Genomic DNA, 16,407 nt, shown 5'->3' with positions numbered 1-16,407 from the left:
TCCACTAACACCATCACTGAGCTTTCCTTAGTGTGTATCATACTTGCCCTCTCTTGACGTAAACATATCCTAAACAGATCCAAAGCCTGTGCTCTTCATTGCCACATTTACTCTTTTTTTTTTTTTTTTGCTGAGGAAGACTGGCTCTGAGCTAACATCTATTGCCAGTCCTCCTCCTTTTTCTCCCCAAAGCCCCAGTAGATAGGTGTATGTCATAGTTGCACATCCTTCTAGTTGTCGTATGTGGGATGCCACCTCAGCACGGCTGGACAAGCGGTACGTCGATGCACGCCCGGGATCCGAACCTGGGCGGCCAGTAGCGGAGCACGCGCTCTTAACTGCTAAGCCACGGGGCCGGCCCCACATTTACTCTTTCTACTGAAACTCCTTTTTCCTTGAAACTCTCTACTAAGTCTGCTTTTGTGGCACTGCTTCCCACAAGTTCTCCTTCTCACTTTCATTGTTTTTTGTTTTTCTTTTCATTGCTTTGCTCTAATTTCAAACACAAAGAGACCATGTATTACACAGAGTTGGGACAAGTCCCCCTACATGGCACACCCCAGGCTCCTTCACACGTCCTGCTGGACCTCCATGGCCTGTCCCTTGTAACTCTTCACAGGCACACCAGCCAGTTTCTTGTCCTTGAGTCTTTGCGCTCTCATATAGCTTTGCATTTGCAAGTGCTTCCCTGGCCAATCTCTGTAACCATACTCATAAAAGTAATCTGAACAGTCTATATTTATATATTTCCCTCTTTAGACCATAAGTTACTCGAAAACAGAAACAGTCATTGAGTTGTCTTAATTGTCTAAGACAGCACCTGGAACACTGATGCTCAATAAAATCTGATAAACCCAAACAACCAATCTCCATTAAGAAAAGCAGTCATGTAAGCTGGTTTGGACTAAAAGAGTGAATGCTGAACTCGGATAAACAATTCCATAAATCATCTCCAGAACTTAAGACTTCTGTAATTGCTTACTGGAATTATAATTCTCTTCTGTTAATTTCCTTCCCAAGTAAACAAGTAAGTATTTTTAAACAAACAATTTAGGTATTTGGGGTTTTAAAGAAAGAGAAAAACTAAAAAAAAAAAAAAAAAAGTATTTAAAAAGGCATAATTTAACCTTAAAAGCTTCTTCTTCTTGGCTGAATTTTCTGGAGTCCTAGGAAACTCTGCCTGTTTCTGGGGTGTATACAAAATGGTCTCTGTAGTTTTCACCCTTGGCTTTTTCAGTCTCTCCATAACCTGTCTTCCACCTGATCCAAAATCTGTGTGGTATTCGTGAGAGGATTCTGAATCAACGACCAAGACATTCTCTAAGTCATCTTCTTTTTCACTATCTGATGAATACTCCAAAATTTCTGTAGGACTTGCCTGAAAAAAATTAAGAGAAATGCAATTAAATTTGGAGAACTCCTTATTCAAGTCCATATTTAGATATGCCTATTATTATGCCCTTATAGTTATAGTTATATTCATTGAACTAACTTTGTAAATACAATATCTGTAGCTTAAACTTCTATTTTGACAGAAAATCCAAAGTAATCAAGCCATATACTCAAAGAGGAGATCAAACCAATTGTAAGCTAGACATTGTTTCATAGAATTCACCAAATGTAACACAAATATTTCAATCTCCTTTCAGTAAACTAAAAGAAATGTGCCACACAGATAGTCAGTCTCAAAACCCAAATAAGACCAACCTGAATGGCTGGTGGTAGTCATTATAATCTAACACCTACTGGGAAAAAAAAGTATTGTTTTGATTTTGAAATTTAATGTGGGGTAAAAAATATTCATTACTTGTTATAAACCAAATATAAAGAAAACTGCCTCTTCAAATGTAAATCACTTAATTTACCAAAGGAGTCACCAAGAATAAAAATGAAAACTTGACTTTTCCAGCACAATTTTAATATGACATTTTCCAGAGACTAGTTTGAAATTGCTAATATCAACAGGAACTATTTAAGAATATGAGTCACTGTCTCTTTTTCCTAAAATGTTTCTTCTTTCTCTTACTCAAATTTAGGTACTACCAAAATAAGGCTTTTTTGAAAACTGGATTATAAGGCAGGAATTCAAATCACATAGCCAATGCTAGAGAGAAGAATGAAAACTCTGCTTAGTGATGTTTTCTGTCTTCCTGAATGTGCACTCAAACTGTAAGTGTGGAAGGTGTTGCATTTCCCCATTACTTGGTTTTGCAGGTCAGTCCCATGTTGTTCTAATGTCAGCAACATTTACCATTCAACATTCTAATTTTCCAGTGTATTAGTAGCCTCCTCTAATTTAATACCTATACTAAATTTTACATTTACTAAATTTAAATTGCATATTTAGTTGAATGGATCTTCTGTACCCAGTCAATTTATAGTGTAGTTATTGGGTCCCTCATGAGAAACCCTGTCTGTTTTGATGAATCAACATGGACTATGTCCCTGGCACTGTAGCAGACACTTGGCTAAAGAGAGTGAAGAGAATATAAGTGTATGAAGGTTATCGCTTGTGGAGACATGTATGTGCATGTGCACTGGTGTGTGTGAGTGCCTCGAGCGTAGCACTAGAGTTTTCATCATTTGTTAATCTACACAAGACAAATGGTTATCACATTTCGTCTTTTCTGAGGATTTTTATAGCAAAGCCTTTTTAAGAGCTTAAAAAGGACATCACCCATCGCCACACCTCCTTTAAAAAACTGCTTGGGTAGTCACCTGTTACTAAGCACACTTAAAATAAGAAAAAGTAAATGAAAAAGTTTCTCAAACAAAGAGCTTGATTCCACGATCCTTTTCACAATCTCAGTTGCATGCCTAAATTATTGCAGGCAGCTGCTAACATTAATGAGCAATGGGGTCACATGTTTTCCCCACAACGCAGCTTCTGAATAAGTATTAACAATAGGCCACAAAAAGAACCAGAGCAGTTTACAGTAAAAATTAACTTCTTCAACACTGAAAACTTTTCACATTACTTGAGAACTCCAAATTTAATTTCATCTTTTTGTTACGAAGTGTCTTTTCTTTTACTACCCTAAAGTTTTGGACTTCACCCTAGAGCAGGATTTCACGACTCCAGCACCATTGCCATTTTGGATTGGATAACGTGACAGGGCCTGTTCTGTGCACTGTAGGGTTGTTGAGCGGTATCCCTGGCGTCTACCGACTAGATGAAAGTAGCGCCACCCCACCAGTCGTGACTATCAAAAAAGTGTCCAGACATTGCCAAATGTCCCCTGAAGGACAAAGTCACCCTCAGTTGAGAACTACTGTCCTAGAAAACCGTCAACAATTAACCAACCACATGCAGCCTATGCTAGGGACTCGCATGCAGAAGTGAAGGGGATACAGCTCTTTGTGGAGATGGGGACATCAGAACAAAATAGTTATAAAACAACATGGTAGAAGTATTGTTCAGGGTCCATGGTGAACACGTAAGAGGAACAACAAAGCCAAGTGAGGCACAGGGAGAAGGGAAGGAAAGAGCTGCCACCTAAAGCTGAATGCTAAGTGAAAGTTAATCAGGCAGAGAGAGGAGAAAGTACATTCCTAGGAAAAGGAACAGGAGAACCATGGATATGAGGCCAGAGAGAATAGAGCGCATGCAGGAATATTTATAAGCAGCAGCAAAAGAGAAGGTTGTAGAAGGGCCTTGCAAACCACAGCAGGGCATCTGGCTTTATTCTGAGGCAGTGGGAGAGCCACTGGCAGTTTCAAGAGGGGCTAACAAAATCAGATGTTAATATGGAATGATCATGCAAACAACATTCTGAAAAACAGACTCTTACATGGAGAGAGAAGGTACTCAAGCCTGCAGGTAGGGAAAGAAGCTAGATAGAAGGCTTTTCCATAATCAAAGCAAGACATAAAGAGAATGTGAGTGGTAGTGGCAACAGAGAGAGGTGGACTTGAAGAAAATGGGAAAGAGATACAACAACACTTGAGGACTCTCAGATGTTAGAAATGAAAGTGAATGAAGAGTCAAAGAAGACCCCAAGCATCCAGTTTGGGTAACAAGAAAGGTGTATTTACCTAGAAAGGGAATTCAGGAAATACATCTGGAGAGGGGTAGTTGCTAATACTAAATTTGGTTTTGATATGTTAATGTTGTGATGCTTACGGAACAGCTGAGGTAAAACTGACCAACAGGCAGCGGCTCTATGGGTCTGGAGTTTTAAGAAAGTGATGTGGGATGGAGATACAAATTCAGGAATCATAAGAACAGAAACAGTGCACGCGAGTTGGAGAAGACTATCCGTGGAAATTACATAAAAGTAAGAAGAGAACGTCCAGGTTGGAACCTCGGGAATACCGTCAACATTTAAGCTTGTACTCAAGTGAGAAGAGACAGAAAAGTGTTTTGAGAAAAAAGAGACTGCACAGATAGAAGAAATCCATAGGACCTTGGAAATTGTGTGCTTTAAAGAATGGTGCAAAATGGTACGGCAATTTTGGAAGACAGTTTGGCAGTTTCTTACAAAACATACTCCTACCATACAATCCAGCAATCACACTCCTTGGTATTTACCAAAGGATTTGAAAACTTATGTCCACATAAACAGCTGCACACAAATGTTTATAACAGCTTTATTCATAATTGCCAAAACTTAGAAGCAACCAAGATATCTTTCAGTAGGTGAATGGATAAATAAACTGTGGTCCATCCAGACAATGTAATATTACTCAGCACTAAAAACAAGCAAGCTATCAAGCCATGAAAAGACATAGAGGAAACTTAAATGCATATTACTAAGTGAAAGAAGCCAATTCAAAAGGCTACATACTGTGTGATTCCAACTATATGACATTCTGGAAAAGTCAAAACTACAGAGACAGTAAAAAGATCAGTGGTACCGGGGTTGCAGGAAGGGAAGGATGAACAGGGGGAGCACAGAGGATTTTTAGGGCAATGAAAATACCATGTATGATATTATAATGTTGGATATATGTCATTATACATTTGTCCAAACCTATAGAATGTATAATACCAAGAGTGAACCCTAAGGTAAACTACGGACTTTGGGTGATTATGATATGTAAATGTAAGTTTAGCGTTGGTAAAAAAATGTACCATTCTGTTGAGTGATGTTGATAACGGGAGAGGCTACGCATGTGTGGGGGCAGGGATATATGGCAAATCTCTATACCTTCCTCTCAATTTTGTTGTAAATCTAAAGCTGCTCTAAAAAAATGTCTTTACAAAAAAAGGAATAAATGTAAGGTGAAGTGAAAATAGGAGACCTGATAATTCTTTTAGGAAGCTTGGATACGCATATTTTACTTTCTTTCAAAGACGGAAAGGATGGCATAGAAAGACACATTTGCTCAACTATGCACAACTGGTATGACAAAGCTGAAGTTAAAATCATGAAAACATAAGTATATTCCAGACTCTAGCATGTCCTCCAACCACAACTATGAAATCCAAATGAATTTCCTCAGTGAAGAATTTAATAGCAGTAATACTGGTAAAATTTAATGGAAGCTTAGGTAGTACTTTGAAATTTCTTGGTATCAATCCATGACAATCAATTTTAGGTAGTATCGGTTTAGGCAGTCACACCTTTTTTTTTTTTTTTTTTGTGAGGAAGATCAGCTCTGAGCTAACATCCATGCCAATCTTCCTCTTTTTGCTGAGGAAGACTGACCCTGGGCTAACATCTGTGCCCATCTTCCTCCACTTTATGTGGGACGCCGTCACAGCATGGCCTGACAAGCGGTGTCTCAGTGCACACCCCGGGATCCGAACTCGGGCCGCCAGCATCAGAGTGCGCACACTTAACCACTACGCCACAGGGCCGGCCCAGGAAGTCACTTCTTTAATGAGAAATAGCTAATATAGAAGAATATACTGAATGCCTACTACCCAAATGCTATCTAAGCTTCTATATTTAATACAAAGAAATTCTCAAGTCTATCCTTGGTCTTGCATGCTTACAGTCAATTTCAAAACTGAAAAAAGTAAAAACTAAACTAAAAATACAAAGCAATTTATGGATTATTCCAGATGCATTTTGCATATAGCAGATATAGGAATGGAGAAGAAAGATCATTTGGGGCAATCGTAGTCTAAAAGTCTTCAATCAGTAAAGGCAGTGTTTGACCCTGACCCCTCACTAGCAGGTTATCTGAGGTAATTTACTTAATTTCCCTATGCCTTTGTTTCCTCATTTTCAAATTGGAGTTACAATAAGAACTAACACATTAAGCATTTAGTAAATGTTAGGTATTATTTTTAGCCCCTATAGTAGTTAATGCATGCATTTTGGTTTTAAATTTTGTATTTTTAAATTTTGTATTTATTTTCTGGCAAGTTTTTCTTGATTTCTAAAACGATCTCTATATAAAGCACAATGAGGAACACAACAAATAATGTCTTCAGCAGCCAATTAAAAAGACAAATAATGCCTTTACCAGCAGACCAAATCATGTATTCTGCAAGTGGGCATTTCTAACAGAAAACAAAAGGCAGAACAAGATACTTTTAGGAAAAGATAACTAGAAGCATATTGTGTTTTAGAACGCCCCCAAGCCCATTAACCCCTGATGAATACGGAGGAAGCCTCCTCATATGGACACAGAGAAGAACTACAGTTCGCAAGACATCAGCTGTTTTGGCCTGAGCCTGAGAGTAAGAAACTCATATTCAGGGGCCGGCCCCCTGGTGTAGCGGTTAAGTGCGCGCCCTCTGCTGCTGGCGGCCCAGGTTCGGATCCCGGGCGCACACCGATGCACCACTTGTCAAGCCATGCTGTGGTGGTGTCCCATATAAAGTGGAGGAAGATCTGGGCACAGATGTTAGCCCAGGGCCAATCTTCCTCAGCAAAAAGAGGAGGATTGGCAAGGATGTTAGCTCAGGGCTGATCTCCCTCACAAAAAAAAAAAAAAAAAAAGAAACTCATATGTTTTCAGAAAGGATAGTGTATGCGTGTGCACACGTGAGTGTGAACATGAGAGGGTGTACGTGCATGTGTGCATGCGCGTGCACGCACACAGAGGTGTGGGGCAGGGAGGAGAAAGGCAAGAATTAAAGATAGGTCAGAGTCGTCCGCAGGTTCGTAAGCTCAAGTTTACATTTTATCCTTATGTTATAGAATCAGATTAATGAGAACGAAGGGCTATGAGTTTTGGAATGAGAAAGACTTGGTTTTGAATCAGAGCTCAGGTATTTAATTATTTTGTGACCCTGGACTAGTTACTTCACTGACTGTCCCATTCCTCAGTCAAATCATCCAAAAACGGAAAAATTCCTCTAGAAATATTTCAAGAATTAGAGATAACTATTTATTATGAAGTATTTCAAGCACATGGAAAAATACAAAAGAAACAAAAACAAATGTACCCATCACTCTTTGTCAAATAGTAACATAATGCAAATATTCCTTCGCAGTGTTTTTAAAATGATGCAGCTGAAATTTCCTGTATCTCTCCTCCTGTTCCCATTTTCCTCCTTCCTGGAGGTAACTCTCTCCTGAATCTGGCATTTCATTAACATCCTGTTTTTATTCTTTTTTATCACACTCACCCACACACATAGACAAACATATATAAAAACTGTAAAGTATTGTTTTGCAAGCTTTTAAACTTTATATAAAATTATAAAATTGTGTCCTCTGAACACAGCTCTGAATGACCTACTTTTTTCATCAATATTATGTTGTTTATATGTATCCATGTTCATACATGTAGCTCTATTTCAGTGCTGACCAATATAAGAAAAATATGTAATTTTAAATTTTCTAGTAGCCACATTAAGAAAATAAAAAGAAACAGGTGAAATTAATTGTAATCATATATTTTATCTCAGCAAATGCATCAAAACCTTTCTCTCCGAACTCGCAGCACCATCACCGTTAGCAGTCCCTTCACCGCAATCGCAGCTTCTGCCACAGGCACTCGTAACTCTTCTAGCCTCCACCCTCACCTGGTGCCAAAGCTGCTTCCACATCTTAAGGCATCTGTTACAGCAATACTCCACTTCTTGGTACCAATTTATATATTAGTCTGCTTAGGCTGCCATAACAAAACAGCATAGACCACGTGGCTTAAGCAACACATATTTATTTCTGTGGAGGCCGGGAAGTCCAAAATCAAGGTGCCAGTCAATTTGGTTCCTGGTGAGGGCTCTCTTCCTGGCCTGCAGATGGCCACTTTCTTGCTGTATCCTCACAAGAAGAGAGATCTTTCTCATGTCTCTTCTTATAAGGGCACTAATCTCATCATGAGGGCCCCATCCTAATGACCTAATCACCTCCCAAATACCCCATCTCCAAATACTATCACATTAAGAATTAGGATTTTGACATATGAATTTGAGTGGTGGGGCACAATTGAGTCCATAGCAGCCTACTGACACTTTTTAATTTTTATCTGACAGATATGAAATGGTATTTCACTCTTACTTAAATTTACATTTCCTTGATTATTCATAAGGTTGAACAGCTTTGCACTTGTTTATTGGTTCTTCATATTTTTTTCTCAGTGAACTGCTTGTTCATATACCTTACCCATGTTTCTAGTAGGAGAGACAATTACTTTTTAATCACTTGAGCTTACGTGTTGCATAGACAGAGAGAAGGTCATCAGAAAATTGTTATTACAATTTAGAAGTGACAGAGGAAGAACCAGTACATAAAACTGACATCCTTTCCAGTACCTTAAGAAAACTTTCTCAACCAAATATTTTTTAACCATTATTATTCTTGGTATGTTGGCTAGTGCAACACAGTGACTCAATGTACTTGGGTGAAATTTTTGTTCCTTGAAAATTTTTATTCTTTACCAAATCATCTTTATAAGAAAGGGATTACTTTACTTAAATGCTGGATTTCAAGTACCAAAATAAAGACAAACTTTATTTTCTTTAAAGCACTTATATTTTCCAATATTTTCTCCTGCTTCTTTTGGAAAGCTAACCAACTGATGCTCTCTTAAAACTTTCATATAAGATTACAGTCATGTGTCGCTTAATGACAGGGATACATTTTGAGAAATGTGTCCTTAGGTGATTTCATCGTTGTGCAAACACTGTAGAACGTACTTACACAAACCTAGATGGTATATCCTACTACACACCTAGGGTATATGGTACTAATCTTATGAGACCACTGTCATAGATGCAGTCCATCGTTTACCAAAACATCTTTATGAGGCTCATGACTGTACTTCATGTATACAGCCCAGTCACAGAAATAATACAGAAGACTAAAATAGGATCTTTTATAGCAGAAAAATTACTGCAGTGGTCAAATTCACAGAGCCAAAGAGTGACTATGTAGCTATGATCATAATTTGCTAATGCCTAAAATACAATTATTAATATTATGATTCTCCTTTTCCTCTGATGTAATGAACTTCAGAACTAGGAGTCTCCTGAATTAGTGATTAAATATCACAAAAGACAAGATTAAGATATGAGTGAAGAGTGGTTCCTGTGAAATCAGTCACCAAAGGCAATGACAACATTCTGATCTGTCTGTGGCTTAAGTCACCTATAATTTATCAGAACCATAGGGTATTCAACATTGAATCAATTTCCAAAAGTTAGCAATACTGCTGTAGTAGACATCTGTCATAATTTATTTCTGACTCCCCTTTTCAGAGAACCAACTGCCTATCCACAGAGGGGACAGCCTTCAACCTCCAAGCAGCCACAGGGGTGGCCTCCCATGTCTAAGCAGTCATGTGTCTGCTTAGGTAGACAACTGACCAAAATTGAGTCAATCAGATTCTTTTTTCTCCAGATTTTGAATTGAGAGATATGGAGTTTGGGAAATAGAAGCTGAGACACACTAATGATGGATCTCTAAATGAAAGACCCATGAGTTCCTGATGGCGAGGTTCCCAGAGCTACCCTGAGGCCCAGTTTACTCTTCAGCTTCAGCTTTATCTCAGGTTCCTCAGGATACACTAGCATGATTCCAATAAATTTCTTCTTCTTCTTAAACTAGCTAGATTTGTTTTCTGTTACTTGCAACCAAGAAGCTTAACTATCTGCTAAATATCTCCAAATAGAGAAAATGTTTCATTAAACATATATTTATTCAGTACACGCTACGTGTAAGGTGTTATGCAACACACAAAATTTAATGAGGCAGTTCCATAAAGAGCTTGAAATCAAATAAAGGAGATATTATAAGCATGGCTCACATTAAATGTTCATTCCTGTAATCCTATTTACAAATTTCTTCATGAAATGTTCAGGAAAGATTCTCGTAAGTGATCTCCCTGAATAATTAAAGAGCTACTCCTGAATTGATGTGTCCCAACTTCTGTAAATCAAATCTTTATCTAAATACGTGTATGAAAGGTCCTCCTAGATAAAAACTATGTCTACTAACAAAGTCAAAACAAGTTAGAGTCTAACTGCAAGATTAAGCAGTGCCTCTGTGGTAAAGCTACCTCAATGACAAATGAAACAAATGAGCCAGATGAAACACTGCTCTCTAACATGCAGAAATTAAGGCTTTTAATTCTAAAATTTATGGAATGGTCACCCCAGAGCAACAGTGGAATATCAGCAATAAATGATCACCTCTTTATTTTTAAATGACACCCTCGTAGCTAAATGCTTACATAGCTGGTAAAACAAAGAAAAAGAAGATAGTAACTAAACTAGAATCATCCGTTGAGATAACCAATTATAAGACAGAAAACAGCTCACTTGACTCATACTTCATGCAAAAACAAAAGTCTCAAGCCCTTTGTCTCAGCCCAGGCAAGAAGGCATCCATGGCAGCAGAGGGGAGGGTGTTCAGTGAAGACACTTTGTGTGCCGCCGCCATGAGGGCAGGCGCTGGCTGCACCTTGACTCGCAGGGCCAGGTGTGCTCCCCACGCCACATCCTACAGCACGCTGGTTTCTGCTCTCTCAGGCTCCACCCAATTACTGACCAGGCCCAGACCTGCCCTTGTAGGATCTTATGAGATCACCAAGAGCCAGGCTATGCTAAGTTCACCATGTTTACCCTGAGTTCAGCCTCCCTTTCTTAAAGTCACATTACAAATGAGAACAGTCAGTGGCATTGTAAGGGAGGAAGAAGAGAACTATGTGGTGCTTAGGAGCTTTTAAATCCAATAGCTTTTAAATCCAGTAACAACCACTAAATGCTTTTAAGGAGGTTGGAAGGTGGAGTCAACAGCAAAAATGCTCAGAAGATATACCATGGCAGCTGTATCACAAACACGAAAACCAAGACAGCTCCTAAAAACTGAGGGGAATGAAAGAGTACTGGTGGCTGATGAACAAACTTAGTTGGCAAAATGCCTTCATTTCCACTCTCATTTGGAATTCACTCATTTAACAAATTAACTGAGTGCCTCCTATGTAACAGAAGTCATCCGAGTACAATGGATATAGTGGGGAGGGGATGACACCCAAATCTGTATCCATGTGGTCTTTAAATTCTAGTGCAATCCAAACACACACACACACACACACACACACGCACGCACCTTAATTAATGTGGGCTGTTCTTTGGCTACTTATCAAGAACTTCACTGGTTAGATGAAAAAGAACAGCAAAACCATCAAAAACGGAAAGAGTATATCAGACTCCCAGCTGCTAAGAGAATTTTATTTTCTATTGGGATTAACAATCAATAAAAGCAACACAATTCTAGACAATAGAGAGTCTTAAACTACTGATAGGAGATATACTTTCACTGTTCACTTGGTGTGCTTTTTGTGACTGAAACTCTACCCATGAAAATCAGAGCAGAGTGAGAGGGAAAACAAAAGCTATAGATTTTCTCACACATTGAAGCAAAAAAAAAAACAAAACATCTTTTCTGAGGTAAACAGGTTTAACAAGCTACACCCATGGTTACACCTCTGTAAACCACTTGGCTTGCCTTCCCCAAACCAAATGTTTCCATTCTCAAATTCCAGCCCGATGAGAACGACAGAACTCAAGTTCTATTGACATGGGTTCACAAAAGCACCCTTCTACCTCATCTTAACGTCCAAAGTGCCTGCTCTGAGGAGCCCAATGAGCAAATTAGAAACAGCAGGGCAAAGGCACATCTTAGGAGAAAGGGAGGGAGAGAGAACTTACAATGCTCAAGAAGGAACCTGCTAGGTCAGTCAAAGTTCACCAAGCAGCAGCTGAGTGTGGAAAAAGGCAGAGTATACCCAAGGCCAGGAAGACTCCACAGCAAACACAGTGGGACCTGCGCAGAACCAGGTCTGCATGGCCTGGCTACAGTGATTACAGAGGTCAAGAAAGAAAAGCACCCCTTTCTCCAAGGAAGATAGTGTATAACCATGGAATATGGTTACAGTCTGTGATACAACCTATCTGGTCTTTCTCTCTGTTTCAAAACATGTTCAGAGAAAGATACAGCCCTGAGCCTTTCTACAATACTGCCTTCTTGCAGACTCAAGCAGGAGCAGCACACTTTGTCCCTGGTCTGCGAGAGGATGAAGAGTCATCCAACTCAAACTCCAACACTCAAAACTGCAGCCTCAAAATTAACAGAGAAGCAAAAATGGCAGTATTCTAAAAATTAATTCTAATTAAATTAGTTCTGAAAATTAATCTGTTCATTTATGCAAACAGAACCAGAGGGAAGACACAGGTTGTTTCTGGTTATGAGCCAGACTTTTTTTTTACTGGAAGGCAAAGAATTAAAATCCTACACAATGGAGTACTGGAGAGACAAAAAAGGAAGAAATTGACAGAGGAGCCTGGAGAAAATAGAAGGCTTCAAAGGAAATGAGCCAGGTAAGTGCCCCAAGAGAACAAAGGTAGTAAACAAAAGCAAAAACAGTTAAAAGCAAATATACAGCCATGCACAGTGGACCTAGGGTGTGCCACTCCAAACAAGAGTTCCATGAGATGTTAACAGATATTAGGAGAAAGAGTGCCACAATCAAATCAGTTTGAATAAACTAGGTTGAAAAAAATTAAATAGTAAGATTTCTCAGGAGCCTTTAATACGTCCGTATACACTGTGACTTCTAAGAGGAGGCTGTAACACAGTGTTTTCTAAACTTATTTGACTACAACTTGACCAGTTTTTCACTGAGCATCTCACAGAACTGAAACTTCTAAAACCTGTTTATATTTTAATCATTTTAACGGAAATCCCTCAGAAGTGAAGTTTTCCATAATTTCTTCTACTACTATCTTCTTAAATATCATATGCTGAATACAGTTTCTTTCTTGACAACTCACAATTATTCTTGTAGATAACCATTATTTTGGACTTTGAGGTAATGCACTTCTGCAAATTCCAAATGGGTTTCCTTTCCCACCATCTACAAGGTTGTTGGCTGGCCCCAATCCTATGATGCTCAAGTCTGCTCCTAACAGCCTTTCTGACTATCAGTCACAGACTCCTCATTTGCCTTGAGTTTAAAAACCAGGAAACAGCAAGGCTCAATGTTGGACTTCAGGAGGACTATAAAGATTAATAAAATATAGATTCTGCTCTTTAGAGATTTATATCTGGCTACTTGTTCACAATGGAATTGAGCCACTAATAGCCCAAAACACTCACTTGTAAATCAAATCTAACAGCAATTATTTCAGAGGCCCAGGGCCTCCTTCCAGATCCAAGGTTAGGTGAAAAGGCCCTAATCGAACTTCTGGCAGGTGGCATCTGACCATACCTCGTACATATGAAGATGCTTCTTCAAAGTAATCAATCACAAGATTCCTTTGAGGTGAAACAAGGCAAAACAGGTTAAACTAAAACAGAGGAAGATTAAATGATTTACATGTAGTTGTCTAGAGTCACACAACAAGTTAAAGGAATAATCTTAGGAATCCCTACTATCCACACAATATCCCACACACACCATACCAGGCTTTGTCCAGAAAATAATGCCAGCCAAAAGAATACAGGAAAATTTTTTACACACACACATACACACACATATATATATATTTAACTTCAATAGCTACAAATATGTGGAAAGGCAAAATGAATTATCTCTAATGAAATCTGTCCTGTGTATATTTCCATAACCATGAGGTTCAATAAAGGTGATACACCAAGGACTTTAATATTAAGGAATTCAAAAGGTGTAATGTTTCATAATGCTTATTTCATCATTATTTCAATAACTAGAAGATAATGTTTAATATACTGTTGGAAATTTTATTGGCCACAAGGAGCTAAAACAATATTATGGAGATAAGTCATTTCTGAAAACGATTACTGCAAGACATTCATGCAAGAACATGAACTATGAAAAGAAGTGCCCGCCTGTTTCAGTCTCTATAAAAACTAGAAACAGCAAAGGTAGTCCTGGAAACCCCACTCTTGAGAACATACTTGGTTTCAACTGTGAATTCAAACAAAACAATGTTTATCTTGGTGAAACTTTAGAGACCCATGATACTATAAAGTTATCCTGGGCTTGAATTATGAAGTCATGTAGCTATTTCTTACTTGAAAATAAAATAATGCTGACTAAAAATAATCAAGTCACTAAAAGAATATATTTGAAATATAACTAGCATAACATTATATATATATAAAGCTATAAACTATATATATTTACATATATATAACGAGCATAACATTTATAACTAGCAAACATTTTGCATTTGTTTTTGAACACAAATTTTTTTTCTGAACACTTATTATGTGTAGTTCAGGAAAAATGTTAACTCAGTAGGTTGAGTTGATCCAACCACGTGCATTCTCAGAAAGCCTGTTTTCTTGACTGGCCCTTGACTGGCACTTGGGAACTGATCTCTTGGAATATTCTAATTGATACAAATGTTTTATACACTCAGTACCTTGGCTACACTGTACTATTTGTCTAGATAGTCTGTTCAAACAATGTAATTTATGCTGAACATCTGCTGTCTTTCTGGGGGACTGGAGTTTCGGTCACTGCAGTCAGTCATGCAAGCACTGTTAACCACTGTTACCTACATGACCAAATCTCAGTAGAAACCAAGTGAGCTTCACTGGTAGATAAACTTTGCACATGTTGCTACAATTCATTGCTAGAGGAATTGTGTCCTGTGCAACTCCTCTGGGAGAGGACTTGTGGAAGCTTGTGCCTGGTTTTCTCTGGATTGCCCTTGATGTACCTTTTCCCTTTGCTGACTTTGCCTTGTGTCTTTTGCTGTAATAAACCATAGCCTTGAGTACAATGACTTCTGAGTCCTATGATTCCTTCTAGCAAATCACTAAACCTGGGGATGGTCTTACAGACCCCAGATGCATAGAGTTTACAGGATTTTATTAATTTTAACACATTGTCCATTATTTGAGCAGAATAAGAGGTATAAACCAGTCTACACAATCATGCTAATCAGGTTTGGCTGGATATATTTCTTTTAATAATGTATAGTTAAGACTTAGAGAAATATCAATCCCCTGTGTGTAAGCCATTTAAGGTTAGATGAATAGGGTTTTAAAACAAATCACCATCTGGAACAGGAGTTGGCAAATTTTTCTGTAAAGGACCATGCAGTAAGTATTTTAGGCTTTGTGGGCCATACAATGTCTTTCACAAATACTCAGCTCTGCCATTGTAGCATGAAAGCAAGCACAGACAACACATAAAACAGCAAGGGTAGCTGGGTTCCAATAAAACTTTATTTGCAAAGACAAGTAAGGGGCTTGATTTGGCCTGTACACTATAGTTTGCTAACTCTATTCCAGAACAACTGAGCTTCAATAAAAATGTTTTTTCTCAATTTCTTTTCTAGGTAAAAAGAGCTATAGATTAAAAAATAATAATAAAACAAAAGAACCAAACAAAGAAAAATACCAAGATTTCTTTCCTCATCACTCAATATACCTTAATATGCACAATAAAAGTAAAATTCAAGTCATTTAAATTAGAAGTATAAATAAATTTTAAAATTCAACTTAGTATTTACTGATACTCACTATGACCTCAGTACAACACCAGAAATTATGAAGAGAAAACCCAAGTGTAAGACTCTGCTCACTGGCACTGGGATATCCCTAGACTGGTTGATATTCCCCTACACTGGTTTTCTATTGCTTCATAACAAATTACCACAAATTTAGCGACTTAAAACAACACCCATTTATTAGAGCACAGTTCTGTTCTTCAAACTTTACCCAGGCAAACAGAAGCCAGGCATGGCATACTGGAATCTCTACTCAGGGTCTCCTAAGGCTAAAATCAAGGTGCTGACTGGCTGCCTTCTCATCTGGAACTCAGGGTCCTCTTCCAAGCTCACGTGATTGTGGCAGGATTCAGTTCCTTGTGGTTGTCAGACGGAGGTCCCTGCTTTCTTGCTGGCAGTCAGCTGGGGGCTGCTCTCAGCCTGTGTCACTTCTCACATGGCCTCATCCATCTCCAAAGCCAGGAACAGATAATCTGTTTCCTATAGAATCCTCATATAACTTCCTGCAACTGGTTCTTAAAATCAAAGTTATAACATTTAATTTACCCAATAGGTGG

At 38.4% G+C, this 16,407-nt stretch overlaps 1 protein-coding gene across 6 annotated transcripts in view; it reads right to left on the bottom strand.

The window, feature by feature from the left end:
* The window catches only part of SPIDR (scaffold protein involved in DNA repair), a 480,323-nt gene that overhangs the window by 324,350 nt on the left and 139,566 nt on the right, over positions 1-16,407 (bottom strand). For all 6 annotated transcript variants that reach the window (XM_087447711.1, XM_087447713.1, XM_087447710.1 and 3 more), the window contains exon 6: positions 1,128-1,378. In XM_087447711.1, coding sequence (XP_087303837.1) covers positions 1,128-1,378 — 251 coding nt within the window. The remainder of the gene's footprint in view (positions 1-1,127; positions 1,379-16,407) is intronic.

Source organism: Ceratotherium simum, chromosome 23 (genome assembly GCF_057802395.1).
Source record: "Ceratotherium simum simum isolate JZ-2026a chromosome 23, ASM5780239v1, whole genome shotgun sequence".
Classification (NCBI taxonomy): domain Eukaryota; kingdom Metazoa; phylum Chordata; class Mammalia; order Perissodactyla; family Rhinocerotidae; genus Ceratotherium; species Ceratotherium simum.
The sequence above is the reverse complement of the archived record's forward strand: the minus strand, read 5'-3'. Positions and strand labels throughout refer to the sequence as shown.